The sequence below is a fragment of the Anopheles aquasalis genome, chromosome 2 (assembly GCF_943734665.1).
Source record: "Anopheles aquasalis chromosome 2, idAnoAquaMG_Q_19, whole genome shotgun sequence".
NCBI classification, from domain to species: domain Eukaryota; kingdom Metazoa; phylum Arthropoda; class Insecta; order Diptera; family Culicidae; genus Anopheles; species Anopheles aquasalis.
In genome coordinates, this window is record NC_064877.1 from 46762501 (window position 1) to 46780000 (window position 17500).

The window sequence follows — 17500 nt, forward strand, 5'->3', positions numbered from 1 at the left end:
TGATATGGTGCGTGGTGATGCGATGATTCATTTTTTCAATGTATCTGATTTTATCTCTGTTATTTATATGCAATTTGGTTAGGTTCTGAATTTCGTTTAACTCCAGTGTTGTTTCTGATACTCGTATCGTGGATATTGGTATGATGTCCGGGTTTGCTATTGTCTGCATTTCTTTTTCCGAATATTTAAGCCCGTTGATGAAGATTGAACAATTTTTGAAATTTACAAAGAATGTACCGGTAATGTTTTTCTTTTCGTATCCACAAGTATTGTCAAACGTTGCTGATCGAGCATTTTTAATGAGTGTACCGTAGTTCTCTATGTATGTGACTTCCATGTTGTTATTGTGTTGCATGAACACACATTTACTCTGGTTGGTACGAAGTAATTGATGTTCGCATTCGTTGTTGGTGACATTCCGTAAATTGGTGAGCTTAATAATGTATTCTCCTTCGATCGAGTTGAATTTGTCAATTAAATATGTTTCTAGTTTGCTGGTAACGACATATTTAGACTGTATGTGTATAATTGAATGGTTGATTGGAATTGGTTCCATCCTTAACATATGGTAGCTTCCATTCCGAAAATTTGGAACTTTTATCAGTAGTTGTAATTGATTATCGTGGTGGATTGCTACTGGTTCTAGATGTTCATACGCTTGGTCGTAACTCGTTATGTTGAGCCCTTCTTCCAAAAGTATGTGTATGATAAAGTCCAATTCCTTTGGAAAAAGTAGTGCTTTAGAAGTTATTCCGAGTTTGGCTAGCTGTACTGATTCGAAGATTGTGGTCAATTGTTCCCTCACATTATCGAGGCTGAAGATGACGTTGTGCAGGTGGAGTTTTTGCTGAAGTGCGCTTAGATCGTTAGAGTAAAATCCAGCTTGCCGGATGAAATCGTGAATTTCTTTCGCCTGACTTCTTGCCGCTTGTGTTATGTTGTTTATGCGCTGTTCAAAACTTTCGTTGATAATTACTTGTCTGTTGTTTCCTGTTATTAGCTTGTTAGTGGAATGTCGCAGTACATTTAGTTTATCCGTTATTTCTACATAATCGTTATGGTCCAGGTTCCCTGTGATTGTTTTTATAACTGATCCTAGGATGTCAATGGATCTTTTAGATTTTCTAACTATCGGTTTAAAATTTTGTAACAATGAATAGATTTGATCATACTTGTGCCTCAGGATATTTCCTATATCCGATAATTGATTGTTTGACTCTTGCGTAGTGTCTGAATGGTTTCTGATCGTTTCTAATTTTTCGTCTAACTCGGAGATAATAATTTTGTACTGTTTCGCTATTACCTCATACTTGCTTATGTTGAAACTATGGATTACAAGATGGTAATTCTCGATGATTCGGGCTGTTCCCAACTTGATGGCGAATATTCCCGGATTTTTGCCTAGATCTTGCATTTTGAGTTGCGAGTTTCTAACTTTTCCGCTTAAGGCTAATAATAGTAAGATTACTGCTGTCTTCATTTTTTTTTATTCCTAAAAAGATAAGATGAAATGGGATAATGTAAATTATTATTATCATAATTATTTTTTATCGTTTTCTTTTTCTTTTTAGTTTAGTTTTATGAATTTTTCTTCCGTTTCCGTCGATGACATTGGCTTGCCTGTTGTCAAGAACTGTAATTTCTCTGTATCTTTCTTGATGCTTTAGGTTATTCCTTTTCCTCTCGAATGCCACGTCCCCAGTTGAAAATTGTTCTGGTTCTTCTCTAGATTGGTTTAATTTTTCTAGGTCTTTTAATTTTTTTGCTTTTTGTTTCTCGCAGAACTGTTTGTAAAACTCTTCCTTTTGTCTTATTCTTTCGTCTAGGTCTGCGGGGACTGGATCTTCGTTTTTATATCCAAAAAATAATTCCTTTGGGGTTAATTTTGTTTGAGAGTGAATCGAATCGTTATAGATAGCAACAGATAAGTTGATCTTTGCTTTCTCTGACAGGTCTTTTGTCGAATCTTTGTTACTGATAATGTTGTGAAGTTCTCTAATTGTTCTATGAACAATTTCTACAGTTCCATTGGAAGAGGACTGTCCAACGCTTGTGAAGTGATATTCTATGTCGTTCTCTTCGAGAAATTCTTTCACAGGTGTGGAGGTAAAAGAAGCTTCTTGATCCATGACGAGAAGGGAAGGTTTTCCTATGTTTGCCAAAAAATGGGTCAGTGCATGGATTATGTGCACTGTGTTACGGGTTTTTATAGGAATAGCTGATGTTAATCGGGAGAACTTATCACAAAGTGTTAGGAAATAGGTGTTACTAATTATGAAGATGTCCATATGAACAATTTGCAACGGCTTTGTTGGTGTTGCTGTTAGTTCATATTTCTGTTTATATGGGCGTCTTTCATACTTAGACTTTTGGCAGAGTTTACACATGTTGATAAACTTTGTTATTTTGCTTTTCATGTCCGGGAAGAAATACTTTCTGGAAATGTGAAGTTTAGTTTCGTTAATTCCTCTATGGTTGGTATTATGTTGCCTTTCGATAATAGCGTCTTGTTCTATTTCGTCTGTAACGTCTTCTAAAAGTTTTTCTGTCCAAAAGATTTTGAATGTTTTGGCTCTAGAGAAGAAATTCTTATAGAGGGTTTGTAAATTTAGTAGCGTATGTTTGTCACAAAGTATTCCGTTATGGCATTCCGTAGATGCATATTCTTTTAGAATATTGATTAGGACACCTGGGCTGAATACTTGTTTGTTAATAGTGACTCTATGATATTTTCTAAACATAGTAGTAGCTTCAATGCTGTCTTGAGTGGAAATTTTGAGGATTATTTGATTTCTAAATTCGTTCAGTGGCTTTTCGGTACATGGGATGAAATCGCCATCGTCAGTGTCTGCAGAGTGTTGTGTCATGTCGTCAGAAGAATGTGTGTTAATCTCCATGTTGCTATTGATTATTGTTACGTCATGATTGTTTTGTATGCGGGAAAGTGCATCTGCGTTACTGTTGAGGGTTCCTTTTTTGTATTTAATTTCGAATTCGAATTCCTCCAGGGTTAATTTCCAGTTTAAAAGCCTTCTGTTTAGGTCATTTTTCTGTCTAAGCCATACGAGTGGCTTATGGTCGGTGCGTATTTCAAATTGAACGCCGTAAAGGTATGGTCTGAAATGCTTTGTGGCCCATACAATTGCCAGTAATTCTTTCTCTGTTGCAGAATAGTTGCATTCTGCACTGTTCAATGTTCGAGAAGCATATGCAATTGGGTGTTCTTTCCCATCATCGTATTTTTGGGATAAAACTGCACCTAAAGCGAAGTCGCTTGCATCTGTTTCTAAAATGAATTTGTTATTGAAATCGGGATATTTAAGAATGGGATCGGTAATTAAAAGTTGTTTACATTCTTTGAAGCAATTTAAAAATTCTTCGTCGTGTACAATTTTCGTATCCTTTTTAAGGCATTTCGTTAACGGTTTTGTGAGTTTTGCAAAGTCGCGAATAAATTTCCTATAGTAACCAAGCAATCCTAAAAATCCTTTAATCTGAGTGGTGTTTTTAGGGGTTGGCCAGTTGAGAATTTTTTCGATTTTGTTCGGGTTGGGTCTTATACCGTCTTGTGTTACTATGTGACCCAAAAATTCACATTGCTTTTGCAAGAATTCGCATTTGTCAAATTGTACCTTGAGGTTCGCTTGTGATAATTTCTGAAGAACCTTGTTTAGGTTGTCCAAATGTTGTTGCAAAGAATTTCCGAAAACAATTATGTCGTCTAGGTACACTAAACAACAGGTGCCGATCAAATTTCCTAGAATGTTGTTCATGACGCGCTGGAATGTTGCCGGTGCGTTTTTTAGGCCAAAGGGCATACGTACAAATTCGAAATGTCCTTTGTCAGTGCTGAAAGCTGTTTTTGGTCTATCTTTCGGGTGCACCTCTATTTGGTGAAAACCTGACTTAAGGTCCAATGTAGTGAAATACATACTACGGCCTAGTCTATCTAAAATTTCTTCGATAAGTGGGATGGGGAATTTGTCGTCTATCGTTTTTTCGTTTAGCTTGCGATAATCTATGACAATGCGCCATTTTTTCTTGGCGCTGGCATCTGATTTTTTGGGGACTATCCAAATTGGAGATGTCCATGGTGAAACGGAATGCTGTATGATGCCGTTTGTTAGCATCTCATTCATTTGTTTTTCCACTTCTGTTTTATGTATTTGTGGGTATCGGTACGTCTTTGTGTGTACTGGAATTTCGTCAGTGGTCTTAATGTGGTGTTGGATTTCTGTGGTACAAGACAGTTTCTCACTGTCCTTATGGAATATACTCACGTTTTTTCCAAGAACCTTAAATAATGCCTGTCTTTCTTCCTGATTAAGATGATCGTGTCGGATGAGACCTTCTAATTCTGAGATGGCTATGGATGATGATTGCTGACCTACAATAGATGTATTATTGTTAATTTCGACTATGTCTTTAATGGCAAAGGTTTTTGCTGGTTTTGTCCATGAGAATGTTACGGAGTCACCAAAATTTGAAGCAACTGCATTAATGTATCCGTTGTTTGCTTCATAAAGTCCAGCGGGAATTATTGTGTTTTCGATTTTTATGTCTCTTCTTAGGATGACATTCCCGTTTTGTTTATCTACTGGAATTTTAACCATCTTCGCTGAGTGTCGATTGACTGTAATTTCCGGTGATCCCATTGTGCGGATGTTCATACTGATTGTTTTCTGTGGAAGAACTAACTTGTTATTAGCGACGTCCACCATTGCTTGCATGTCTGAGAGGGTTTCGTATCCCAGTATTCCGTCAAAGAACTTGTGAAATTTAAAAAGATAAAAATGGATTTTTCTTTTAATCCCAAAAAGTTCTGTGGTGAACTTGCGTGTGGCAGTATGTTTGCCTTTGCTGTTAGTTACTTCAATATGGTGGCACGGCTTCTGAAGTCGTGCAGGAATCAGATTTGGGGAGATGAAATTTTTATTCGAACCACTATCTATAAGTAGTTTTGCCTGACTTCCGGTTGGTAATGTAATCGTGACAAATGGTAAACCATTTATCGCGTTTATCTCGGAGGGCATTGTTGGGTAGCAACCTGAAAATTTGTCTCCTCTTCTGATTCCTCCTCTTCCGATTCGTTTTCATCGTTCTGTGATTCAACTTGTCCTGCATCATGATTGTAAATTTTGCTTTGACGAGTCTTTAGCGATGGATCGATTTCCATCGGTACCGGCTTGTATCGGTCCGATTGCTTGTTTGGTTTGTACACTTGAGGAGTGTGTTGGTTAGTTTGTGTTGGTTTTCCAACGTTTTTGAAATTATTGTTTTGTTTATTCTGAAAGCTCTGCGTCTTATCGTATTTGGTTTGTTTTTGTGCGGTTTCCGCATTTTGGAATTTGCATAGGAATGCATATGCATTTTCCAAATCTGTTGGTTTGGAAGCTTGCGCATAGCCAAAGTATTGCTTATTTAAGCCGTTAATGAATGCTGCGAGGCATTCTTGTTCTAGGAAGTGATTGATTGCTTCCCAGTGATTTACATAAAGTTGTTGCTGTCTCGCCAGCGTTTTCATACTCTGAGTGAGTTCTTTTGTGCGTTTATAATACACGTGGATGGATTCATCCATCTTAAGGGACCATAGCTGCGTTTGGTACGTAGCCATGTCTGACCTATCACCATACATTGTTTCAAGGGTTTCCACAACATCGTTAAAGTTCGTTGGGTTACCATTCGCACAAATCGTATCGCGGGCTTTTCCCTCAATTTTATTAATAACCGTCTGTTCATAGAGCTGCATCGCTTCTTGCGTCACTCTATTACGGAACAGGTCAAGTGTATTTTTGGCCGTGGTGACCCACGCGTTCAGCTGTTTTTTATTCCCGTCGAAACTGGGAATAACCCTGATTGGGTCGGGGATGCGGAAAATATCTGTATGCGTGCTTTGTTGCCGCAATTGGACGTTCTCCTGTTGCACCTCCCTCAGCCTCTGTTCCATGCTAAGCATGCTCTCGTAGAGAGTTTGCATTGTAACGTTTTCCATGCTTTTGCTTTTCACGAACTTGCGTCCTTTTACTTTAGGAAAAGGTTTGAAACCTAGCATGCACTTGTTATTAGAACTTGTGTTACGTAATCTAGTGTACACTGTCACTTGTGAAGCTTAGCTTGGTTTAGATTTTCTTACCCTTTCGGTATGTTCTTTTTCTTACCCTACCCCGAGAGGTTGAAACCAGCCGTTGAGTCCTTGGTTCTTCCGGTAACAAGCCGCCACAAATCGCCTTCGTGATGAGGGATGGTTTTAGAATTCGCGATGAATCCCTTGCCGGACGTCTTGCGCTACGGGTCGAGCACAATCTTTGACAATTTTATGAAAGTCTTTCGCGCTACGTTTTGAGCACTGCACAATTTCACTTTGCACTTGATTGACCTGATGAACTTTGGATTAACGTGGGTAAGGCCTAGCCGACTGCGCCAATTATGGGAGTGACCTCGTGGTTCGAGTTTTAAAAAAAGAATTTATTCTTAAATCTTATCCTACCTCCATGAGCCCTGACTAAAGACTGAAGTTTGTACTAAGACTGCCTTCGAACGAGCCGCTAGCTCGTACCTCTTGTCCACGTGACGCCACGTGCGTTGGGGTCCGGTGTCATCTGGAGTCAGCAAGACCGTCGCGTCGGTGTCGGGATTGATACGCCATCGATGTCTCGCCGGTCGCTCGCGGTTGCGTCTGTCGCAATTCGGCGCGTGTCTGCTGCGTCAGCTTTAGTGTTGGGATTGATGCACCGTCGGTGTGTTGCGATCGCATGGTGGTGGCATTGGTGGCGATCAGGCACTTAACTCAATATCGTCATCATCATCAAATGTTTTACCATGCAAGGAGTTCCACAAAAATTGAAACAAATGGCAGTCTGATAGTGCAAGGCAAGGGCTATATGCTGAGAACATTAAATGTTTTCACTCAGATTCTTTCAAATTTTGGCAAGGACACGAAATGTACGCCGTCGAGCAATATCTTGCTGGAATATGAAATCTTTGCTACATCAAAATTCTGACCATTTGTTGTTGATGGTTAGATAAAGTTTGACTAGTTTTTGACGTCAGACTATGAAACAATGTTTTGGTACCTTGAAGGTACTCAAAGTAACCTCATCCTTCACTCGGACGTATTGAACGTTGGTATTCTTTGAGCGAATCATCTCCAGAACGGAATTTTTGCAATCAATTTTGTCACAAAATGTCTTACACACTAATACATGGCAAAAGTATAAACTTGAAGCTTTACTAGAAACCGCTCAAAGTAACAATCATTAAAAAAAACGCAATTACATATGAAACAACCCAATATTAAAGGTTGGTGATCGGTGACTTCGGTCTTCGGTGTCCAACAAGTCGGCCAAATCTGAAAAAGACGTAGCGTACGGACTTTCTATGAGAACGGCAAACGGGATATGAATTTTCTACAGATCTTGCTCAAAAAGAATCGTCCAAAGAAAACGTAGCTTTGATCTTCGGAACCATCATGGCCCCGGAAGTACCGCGCACCTGGTGCACGAGACGGCACGGTGCAGTAAGGTGCACCTGGGTGCCATTGTACTCTATCCCGTTATGAATGCAGCGTTTCTTGATCAATACGAAATTGAAGCAGCGGTAAGAAGCGCTCGAGTTCCGCCATTCCAGCTGCACCGAACCGTTGGCCATTGAGCAAGAAGCATTGATTTGCTCCCTCAGTCTCGAGTCGATCGAGCATCGTTTGAAGTTGCTGCTGGCTGCGTGATTGAATAGCAGCATGCAATTCCGTTGCCCCTTACGCTTTCGGGTTCAGGTTCCCCCCTTTCCCGGCAGGTTTGTTAGCAGGCGATCGCCCTTTTATATACCGGATACGGAGAAATTTCGAACATTTTCCGAACGATTACGATTCCGAGGAGGGTGGCAAACCCCGTAGAACGCTACACTAACCTAGCACACACCAGTTCTAGCCAGTTCCCAGTTCTTCGTATGTTTTTTCCAGTTCCACTGGCGAACACTGTCCAAAAACGGGCGAACTAGACAAGTTCATCTTTGAAATGCTTGGTTTCCCGAAAAGGAAAAGTCCCCAGACATGCATTTGTATGTGTGCCGCTGCGTGTGTTGAAAGTTCTTGTAATCGACTTCTTCTGGCCGAAGCGACTCGAGCCGAGTCGAAACACTCTGGGAAAGGAATTTCTATTTCGGACCCTTTTTTTTCAAATCGTCCAACCATTCAATAGGCCAAAGGTTCGCTCGATACGCTTCACGAACCTCCATGGACGGGAGCATCGCCTTCTTGGATGGAAAGAAGGTCGCAGAACAACCGGAAAGCTTTTAGCCTTTTAGTTATTTACCAAAGCTTACGCTCCGCTGGCGTTTGTGAGTTCCGGTGACGTCGCCATCGTCGTCGTCGTCGTTGTTGTTGTTGCCACTTTACGCCAGTGCTAGTGCGACGCCGACGTGCTCAAAACCGTCCAAGAAGATTGCCAATAACGGGAGCGGGAGGTAGCGCACAGAACGGGATTTGCGAAGGCGACCTCAGCCGAGGTTGCCGAAGTGAAATGAATGTCAAATCGAATTGTGCAAAAGACGACGGCCATCGACGATGGAGCGACCAACCGAGCAACGCCCGTGTTGACACAAAGATGCACCACTTTCACCGGCGCCTCGTATCATCCGCCGAGCAGCAGGGCGATGATCGTGCAGATTCCGGATGGGAACGGAATGAAGGGCATGGTGGGCACCGGAAGCCACCGGTGACATGGCAGGGGATTGATGCGAAAGGATGGAACGGGAACGAGATGCCTGGACAAGCAGGACAATAGCAGAACGGCCACCGTGCTAGACGGTCTGGCTGGACGGTGTGGTGAAAACCCCCCCCTGGCCCGAAAGGGTTCGTAAGAGCCGACCGGAAGTGGAAAACGTATTTACATTTCAATGACTCAATTCTCTCTCTCTCGGGGGAGATGAATCGATGCTATTTGCTGAGTAGCTCGAACGGGGGGTTTCAACTTCATCGACCAGATTGCATTACTCGCACTCGGTGGTGTCCGGGGCCTTCCAGGATGGCCATCGATGAATCCGACTCCCTTTTTTTTTTTTGCTGCCTTGCCTTGTGCCCCTTCTTTTCAGCTTCAACTCCCCTCGGTGCCATTAATGAGCGCCGTGTTGTCGGTCCCTCCGATCCGGGGCCGATCCGATGCCTTCGTTTCCGGCAAACTATCCATTGATTGGAAAGAACATTTCGCCATTCAGCTCGAAGCGGTGACCCCATACCATCCCCATTGCGGATTACCATGGCCAGCAAGTAGCATTAAAATGGGTTGGTTCATTACATCAGATAGACCACACTGCCCTAGGATAAGATCGGACGATGAAGACGATGGACTCGGTAGGAGATGGTCTTGGTAACAACTGAAGCGCATGTCCGTGCCGGAGGAGCAAGAGTTTTACCAAATTTACCGTCCTTTTTTCCTCCTTGTAAAGTCTGTTTTTAAAGCAGCAACCTATCTGTCTGCTAGTCTCTCTACGCTAAGAAATACTTCTGCCCAGCACGCACACCACACGATCGGTTGATGAGGTCTTGAGGCAAGAATGCAAGACTCGGTCGGAGTCGTTCAGTTCACTTCCCCCCGCCCTGCCTTATGGTTAGGCTATTGTTCCGAGCGAGCTACTAATCGCGTTAATTAATTGGCATGCTTGAAAATCATCATTCTTTAGAGATTAGAGGCAACTCATGTTACCGGCTCGGTCCGGCCCGGTCCCGTGCGCTGGATTTATGCTATCGAGTTTCCAAGACAAGCAACATGCTGGTTCGCATGATGGTACCCGGGGCCAATATCTTTCCATTATCTTGTTGGCCCATCCGAAAGAGTTGCCCTGCCTTGTGCCGCTTGTTACAACAAAAAGGGCAGGAAACAAGCACTGTAGACTCCAAGTGGTCTCATGTATTAAGCCACTCGAGTCAAGTCCGTCCTAATTAGATCCCTGTCACTGTTACGCTTTACGTTTTGTGTTCTGATTCACTTCACGTTTCTTTTTTTTTTTGTTTTCATTTCAGATCCAGGAGAGTCGAAATCCCTCGTTACCGCTTGACCTCGAGGTGCCGTACAACAACGATTACACAATAGTGCGAAGCCACGGGAAAACGCTGGGTAGCAGCGGTACGATCGGTGGTACTGGTGGTGGTGCACCCAGCAACAATGGCTTCCCCACGCGGACCACTATCAATCGAACGGTTAACCGTGGCATTATCGGTGGTACCGGTGGTGGTAGTGGTGGTTTTGGGCCACCTCCATCGATGAATCCACCGTCTGCCATCCCCACGCAGAACAATCGCAAGAAGCACTTCCTTTTCAACACCTACAATCCGCACGGTAGTGGAAGCACCATCATCACCGGTGGTGGTATGATCGCCGGTGGTGGTGTTGGTGGTGGAGCTGAGCAGTTTCCCTGGACGCGTGCGACGGTCAATTTGACGGGCTCGAGTAGCTCGAGTACCAGCCACAACAAGGACCACTACGTCGAGATCATCACGAAAAATGGTTCCACGCGCAAGAACGTACCGATTAGTGATCCGACCGATGTCATGATCAATGGCAATATCAATCTGAACGTCCGCAACGATCTGCACGATCACCATCAGCATCAACAGCAGCAGCAGCAACTGCATCAGCAGCAGCAACAGCAGCAGCAGCAGCAAAAGTCATTCGCCAACACGATGTACGATCGGAAGAGCACCTGTATGTTGTATCTGCAGGCAGATCATACCTTCTTCCAGAAGATGGGTTCGGACGAGACGAGCATTGAGGCGATCACGCGGCATGTACAGCGGGCCAACTACATCTACAGCAAAACAGGTAAGGTTTACAGAAATTTATGATGTCCGCTATTTGTGCTTCTGTACATGAATTTGTGACTAAAGTCAGTAACCATATTTTTTGTATACTGCCAGTGGTCATTTCTAGTAGTAAGAATCTGTAATTCAAATGTTAAAATTGCCGCTTAAATGAGTGATCTAGATCAGGGGCCTCAAACTCATATTAGCATGCGTGGAGCAGAGGAAAGCAACAGCCAGTCAGTGGGCCGCAGGCCACTTCATCACATAATTTGGAGGTGCATGGCTGCTTATTCCCACCAAAGCCCAGTTAGTGCCAATGAGTCAGATAGGTAAAGCCAATTTCAAAACTGGTTTCCGGTCGCCGATGTAGCTCCGTTGCTCAAGATCCCATGATGGAGGCGCCAGGTATCCGGTAAAATTGCATACTTTCAGGAGTTTGTAATAGGAATTGAAATGGTTAAATAATCATGAATGTAGCATAGAGTACACATACGATAAAGTATCAAAAACATACCCATTTTCTCAGGTTATAAATCACTAAAAATGCCTAAAGTAGGATATTTTTCATTATTAAAACCAGAAAAAAATCGTGAAAGAGCTGTCCACAACTCAAGCAAGCTGGGACTTTAATTATCATCCCAAATAATTGATCTGAATGGTATTGAAATTCACTAGATAAAATTATGCAATTACTTGTTTGAAAAAAAACTATAAGCATAATTAGAACACATCAGCCTTGTTTCCAAAAAGAGAAGTAGAAAGTGTACCAAGGAACGTTTTGGCTTGAAACTTGTAACTGAAAGGTTTTAGAGATATTTTGCCCAGTTTTGCCAGTTTTTTCAATGATTCATGTTATGGTTTCATTCTTGCGGCGCTGTTTAAAGAGTTTATGTTGTTTAAAACTAGTTTTAAAATTCCTAAAATTGTGTTCCAATAACCATTGTCACATTAGTAACTAGGGTACCAGACATCTTATTTTGATTCCTCCATTGTTACTGTGTGTCTGTTACCGACCACTCCTGGGATCTAAACCATTCATAGAGCCCTTTCTATATATTGATAAAACCCTCCGGAAAGTTTCATGCAACTGCAACCACCGGTTATTGGAAAGCATTTTTTAATCTCAATAAATACCCATTCGCAATAACAGAATGCTCCGTTGCGCTCGCCGGAGTTAAAATAGAAATTTCAATCTCCGCCTCCACCATGATGCACTTTGGGGTGTTTGTGTGGGTCTAGGCGCCACAACAGCAAAAGGATTCGATTTTCATCGAATGCAACGCATTAGCATATCCATTCGATTTAAGTAATATTTTATGCCGCACCATTCGGTCTAGTGGTACGGCCATCAGCAAACCGGATCGGGGTGCACCAACTCCTAAACCACTCGAAAAGTGCTCCGACTCCGCTCCGGCGAGCTCCGACCTCCTCGACGTCTTGCCAGGACTCTCGCCAGGACCACCAGACAATGGGCCGATAAGCTGTTGCCCTGCTCTCCCCCCCTATGCTGCATCATGAATCTCTCAACCTCCTTCTGAGTTTCTGAGCACAAATGGGAAGCGCCACGGCGGTGCCCCTCCGTTTGCCATCCATTGTGCCCAAAAACTATATTTGTTCGTCGGCAATGGAAGTATTTTTGGCTATTTTCTCGCAATATCATTTGTACCGAGCACTTGCGCTCGGTGGTGGGTGTGGATGACCCGATCAGACTCTGCGTGTGGCCATTGAACTATCCCGCTTCGTGCCACTATGGTGCTGCCCGACGATGGCAAAATATCCGTTTATAGCGTTACATGTTTTCGATTCCGCAACTCAAAGACGACGATCGCGCCGTTCGTTTGCAAAGATGTTTTCGCTCGCGTGACTGCTGCTGCTGCTAGTGGACCAGACTGAGCTATTCCTGGCCACCATCTTGCAATGTTCTCGTGCAATAGTGTTTCTATGACCGCTTCATCGCAACAAATAGGTTTTTTTTTATTCGCTTTCTCTCTCTCGGAAGCACGGAATCAACATTTTCGATTTCGATGAAATGCTTGAATGCCAAGACGAAGCTGTATGTAATGCTTGCGAGGAAACAAGCGCTAGCGCCCCTACCCTAACAGTATAAACACGAAGCCTTTTTGACGCTGCGCGAGTTCCCATTTGCCTCGTTGACAATTCGCAACTAAGGGTGGATTCCACGGGGTGGCGAGTGGGTGGTCGACAATCGTATGTTTCCCCGGGTACCCACCCACCCTTGTTGTTCTTCGCTGTTTTTCCTCGCTTCTGTGTCGCTTCAACAACAGCTGTAGGCAGCAGGAACAACACAGGACACGCAGTGGCTGTTACTAGAGCCTGTAAGCCTGTGGAGCAGCAATGGGCCGTATCCGGTTACCACTCGCCGGCTGACATCGATTGACTGACTGTAGGGCTTTCCAGTAAATGGGAATATGAGCTGATTGATAACATCAATTGATAGAATTTCCATCGTATTTTTTCCCCCCGAAACCCTCAGCCTAGGCAAATCACTGCAAAATCAATATGCAGAGTAGAAACGCTCGTCGCTCTTTCCTCGGTGTTTATCCGGCCTGAAATACAGCAAAAGCTATTGTTAGTATCAATAGATGCTGTGTATTATCAAAGTTTTCTTGTTATCCTGAATACACAATCCGGGGGCGCGTTGCGACAGCAACGGAAATCTTTTTGAGCCGAGCCGTACAACTTTGGTTACAGAAATCGATAACCAATCGTAATGCGTTTCGCGTTGGAATCGGATTGCAAACTTATGCCACGGCACGAAAGGGGCAGAGAAATTGGATATTTGACGGATTTGCATATAAATAATTCATGGTAAAATCACTCATATTTCTAGAGAAAGCTTATGAATCCGATATCAGCTCTGTATCTCTTCTAATTTGATAGCAAATTGTAGTAGATGAAAGAAGAGGAAATATTTTCATTCATTTCACATCTTTTTATTAAAAATCCAGCATAGGAAGGTACTTCATTGACCAATTCTTAGAAATGGACGATAGTGTGATCGTGCAACAGTTGATCGGATTGATGAGTGAACGTTCTTAGTGTTGGATTAGGTTATTTAGAACAATGTAAGCGAATCAGCTACTCTTACACTCTATACAACGCACTAGTATGAAGAGTATGGTTATGTATGTGCCTGCAGCATCAAATCAAAACGATCAAACAAAAGCGAGTCTTCAAAAGACGTCAAACAAAGTATTGACGAAGCACGAAGGATGCTTGCATATGTACAACAGAAACATACGATTAGAAGGATTTCTACTGATACTAGGCCTGCAATAATCCTACTTATCAACCAAGAATCCCAAGCAAGTTTAAGGTCCTTTTCCTGATAAATTTATCAGGATGCTTTTAATAGAGATGGACTTTTGCAGAATTAGCCAGGAAACCAAGGTTCTTAACAGAGGAATCGTAAATATAAAGAGAAGAAAGTCGATGCAAAAACGTGTTCTTACGGTTATTTGTACCCACAAACTGTTGAGTTAAAGAAACAAACGATTCTAAACATCCAGATTTGAAACAATCCACCAAGATTGACCAACAGATTGCCACTGGTTGTAAACTTTTTCTTTATCTCAAAGAAGACAATCAAGCATATGCATTTTGAGATACAGAGGATGTTTCCACATCTGTATGATTCTGAAATACCGACGAATAAATTGGGTTTTTAAGTTTTGTAGACTAGCTGTACAAGTGCGTATGAGAAAATTAGCAAACGCGAAATGATATCTAGCATAAATCATATGTTCATTTCAACGACAATCATTTGATACCGCAATAACGATTGATTTCCCCATCTGATCGACAACCACTGATTGCTACTACAAATGCCATGCCGAAGCTGAAGCTAAAAATGATATCCTCGCTCGCACAGCGATAGCAACTCTTATCCAAAACCGCTTATTAGCTTCCATCTCATCACGGCGCAATATTCCACTTTTCCGAAAAAAGCAATATGAGCCCATTGCTGGCCATGCAGACGACCGAACGAAACGATCCCTTAACCATACCATTAGGTCGCCGACCGTCGCTTAATTAAATGACGTCGCAAACCATTTCGGCGAATCAACCTCCCTCCCACCCTCGTTGTGCGAGTGCGAAAATCAATCAGCAAATCAATACGCTCGATCGATCGATCGAACGGCCGATGTTGGTGTTCGATTCCGTTGAAGCTGGCCAAGGATTGACTTTTTCTCGGGAATCCACCGTCGCACCACCTTCACTGCCACCCTTGCCGACACTTCCAGCCCGTTGGGATGCGACACGCCGAGGTCCTTCATCAAATTTTACCGCAACCATTTTCCGGTTGACAACCTTCCTCTTCCTCTGCCTCTGCCTCCTCCCCTTCCTTACGCAGCGAAACCGGAAAACGCCTCGATACATCTTACGCCGGGTGCTCCGCTCCGATACGGCGTGCTAACGCGGAGATAGCACCAGCGCAAGATTTAATTCAATTCAAGCATCGCCTCTCGAACGCCTCTCCGTCAATCGATTGCGTCGGGTTTCTCCCGACGCTGGGTTCCGTTTCGGTGGATCGATCGGCCAGCGGCCACAAACTCAACGCAACCGGAGGAGGGAAGGAAGAAAGTCAATTTTCCACGATGTTTTCCGGATCACTGCACGCTTACCTCACCACCAGCAGACCAGGAAGCCCACAGATCACTCTACCTCCTTCTCCTCCTCCACCGTGGCCTTGTCACTCCGTCGTGGATGTCGTGGCGATGGCGACAACTGTCACTGTGTCCGCAACGGCCTGATTTGCTAGGTACGAATTTCGTCGCTTAATCTGCCGCGCTGCCTAACGGTTAGCATAGCCCAGCAGTGCGCGCCGCTTGTTTGTCCTGGCAATATTTAGACAAGCTGGGCGCGCGACATTGCTACGCTCCGCCATCGGAGCTGCCTGGAGGAACGCCACGAGAGAAAAACGTTCTGCTACCGAAGCAGAAGCGAAAGTTTGTAATTTGGAAAGTGGAAAGCGGCTGCCTCTTTGCGAACTCAATCAAAGCGGAAAATTGTTTTTCCAGCAGCTGCGGCGCGGCTCTCGAACTGCGGGAGGCGTGCGGTGCCAGGCAAGCATTCGCAATGAAATTGTCAGGGAGCCGGGAGCCGGATTCCTTCGGTCGGAGAGGGGAAAGGGGAAGGGACGGTCTTCAGATTCCATCTCGCGCGTGTCAATGCCTGAGTTTAGCGTAGCACCATGCCATCCCATTCCATGAATGTTGAGGTGGTCGTGGTGTTTCAAAGAAGACGATCGAGCAATCGAGCAGAATCGATTGCTTATCCATTACGATCCGGCTCATTGGATGAAGTGCGCGATGGCCATGGTCCCGGGGGGGGGGGGGGGGGAATTAGCACAACACCCCTCGCAGGAACCTTCAGGCGGGGGTAATTGGAGCTGGTTATGACGTTTTAAAGATGGCGGAGTACGGACAAACTGTAGTCAGTGAACGAGCGAACAATCAAAAACATTTACCGGTTGTGCGCGTGTCCTCGTTGCTGCTGACTATTTACAACGTGTCCAATATATTTGATTTCAACTTTGTTCTTCGATTCTTCACTAATCACTCAAAAAATCTGTAAATTCTTCTATCGCGGCACGCTTGACGAGACTTGCGTTCTCAGATGAAATGCTATTCCACTAGTGCAAAGTTGTAATATCCAAAACGATAGCTTGTGGCCCAGAAACAATAAAGATACAGATAACCAAAAGAATATCCCCAGGTTTTCAAAACACGCCTATCGTGTGAGGGTTTGGGTGATTATTGGGAAGCGCTCTATCTTTGAATGATGTTTAAAACAGATGTTTTAGTGGAAGTGGCTATACCTCGCTTGGAAAGATTACACGGGGACGACAATGATGTGTTCCTGCAAGGAGCGCCCGCATTTGGTTCAAAACAGCTGCAGGAACAATTTAACCAGAGTTGTAGAGAAGAATGAATGGCCTCCCAGTTCCCCATATTTTAACGCACTGGACTTTTTCGTTTGATCATACAATTATTGAAACTAAACGAACATAAATTGTACAGTTTGATTCAGTTGAAAGCAACAATACCAAAAAAATAGGATGAAATGGCTGTGAAAGTCGTCCGTGCACGTTCATTGGACTTGAGAAGCGATTGAAGTTCGTAAAAAAGGTGAGAGTGATAAATTCTGAAACATATTTTTTCATTGATAACTATAAGATTCCTTATAAAAAAAACGCTCTGTTAAAAAAGAATGGTCCACCTTCAAAAAAAATATAGACGATTGAAGTTGTCTGAGAATATATTGGACGCGGTGTAGAATAGCGTGGTATGGCCACCAAAAAGCAGAACAAACTATCTGCGAATGTATTGCGCGAAGACCCGAAGATGCTTCCGGAAAATTCCCTACCGGACACTCCAGCGAGGCAGCTCCTATAGAATAATCCTTGGTTGACTGGTCTGGATGGGGAGAGCCATTTCATTTGTCCTTCGTTGCACGATATTGCCATTGCCACCTCCCCGGTTGGACATGTTTAGGTGCTTCCCGATAAAACCGATCGTAATGGGAAGCATATTACGGTTTGTTCCTTAGTTAGGCAAGTGTTCACCTTGCTTGCTACCTTTGCAAGCAACACCTTTTCGCTCGCCCCTCAAACTGTCTCTCTCGTTCTTTGTTTGGACAGAAAATGCCAAACCAACAGCCCCTTCAAGTAGCGCAAATAGA

At 43.5% G+C, this 17500-nt stretch overlaps 1 protein-coding gene across 1 annotated transcript in view; it reads left to right on the plus strand.

The window, feature by feature from the left end:
- LOC126569301 (uncharacterized) overlaps positions 1 to 17500 on the plus strand; it is a 170072-nt gene that overhangs the window by 87596 nt on the left and 64976 nt on the right. The window contains exon 6 of the mRNA XM_050226282.1: positions 10016 to 10814. Coding sequence (XP_050082239.1) covers positions 10016 to 10814 — 799 coding nt within the window. The remainder of the gene's footprint in view (positions 1 to 10015; positions 10815 to 17500) is intronic.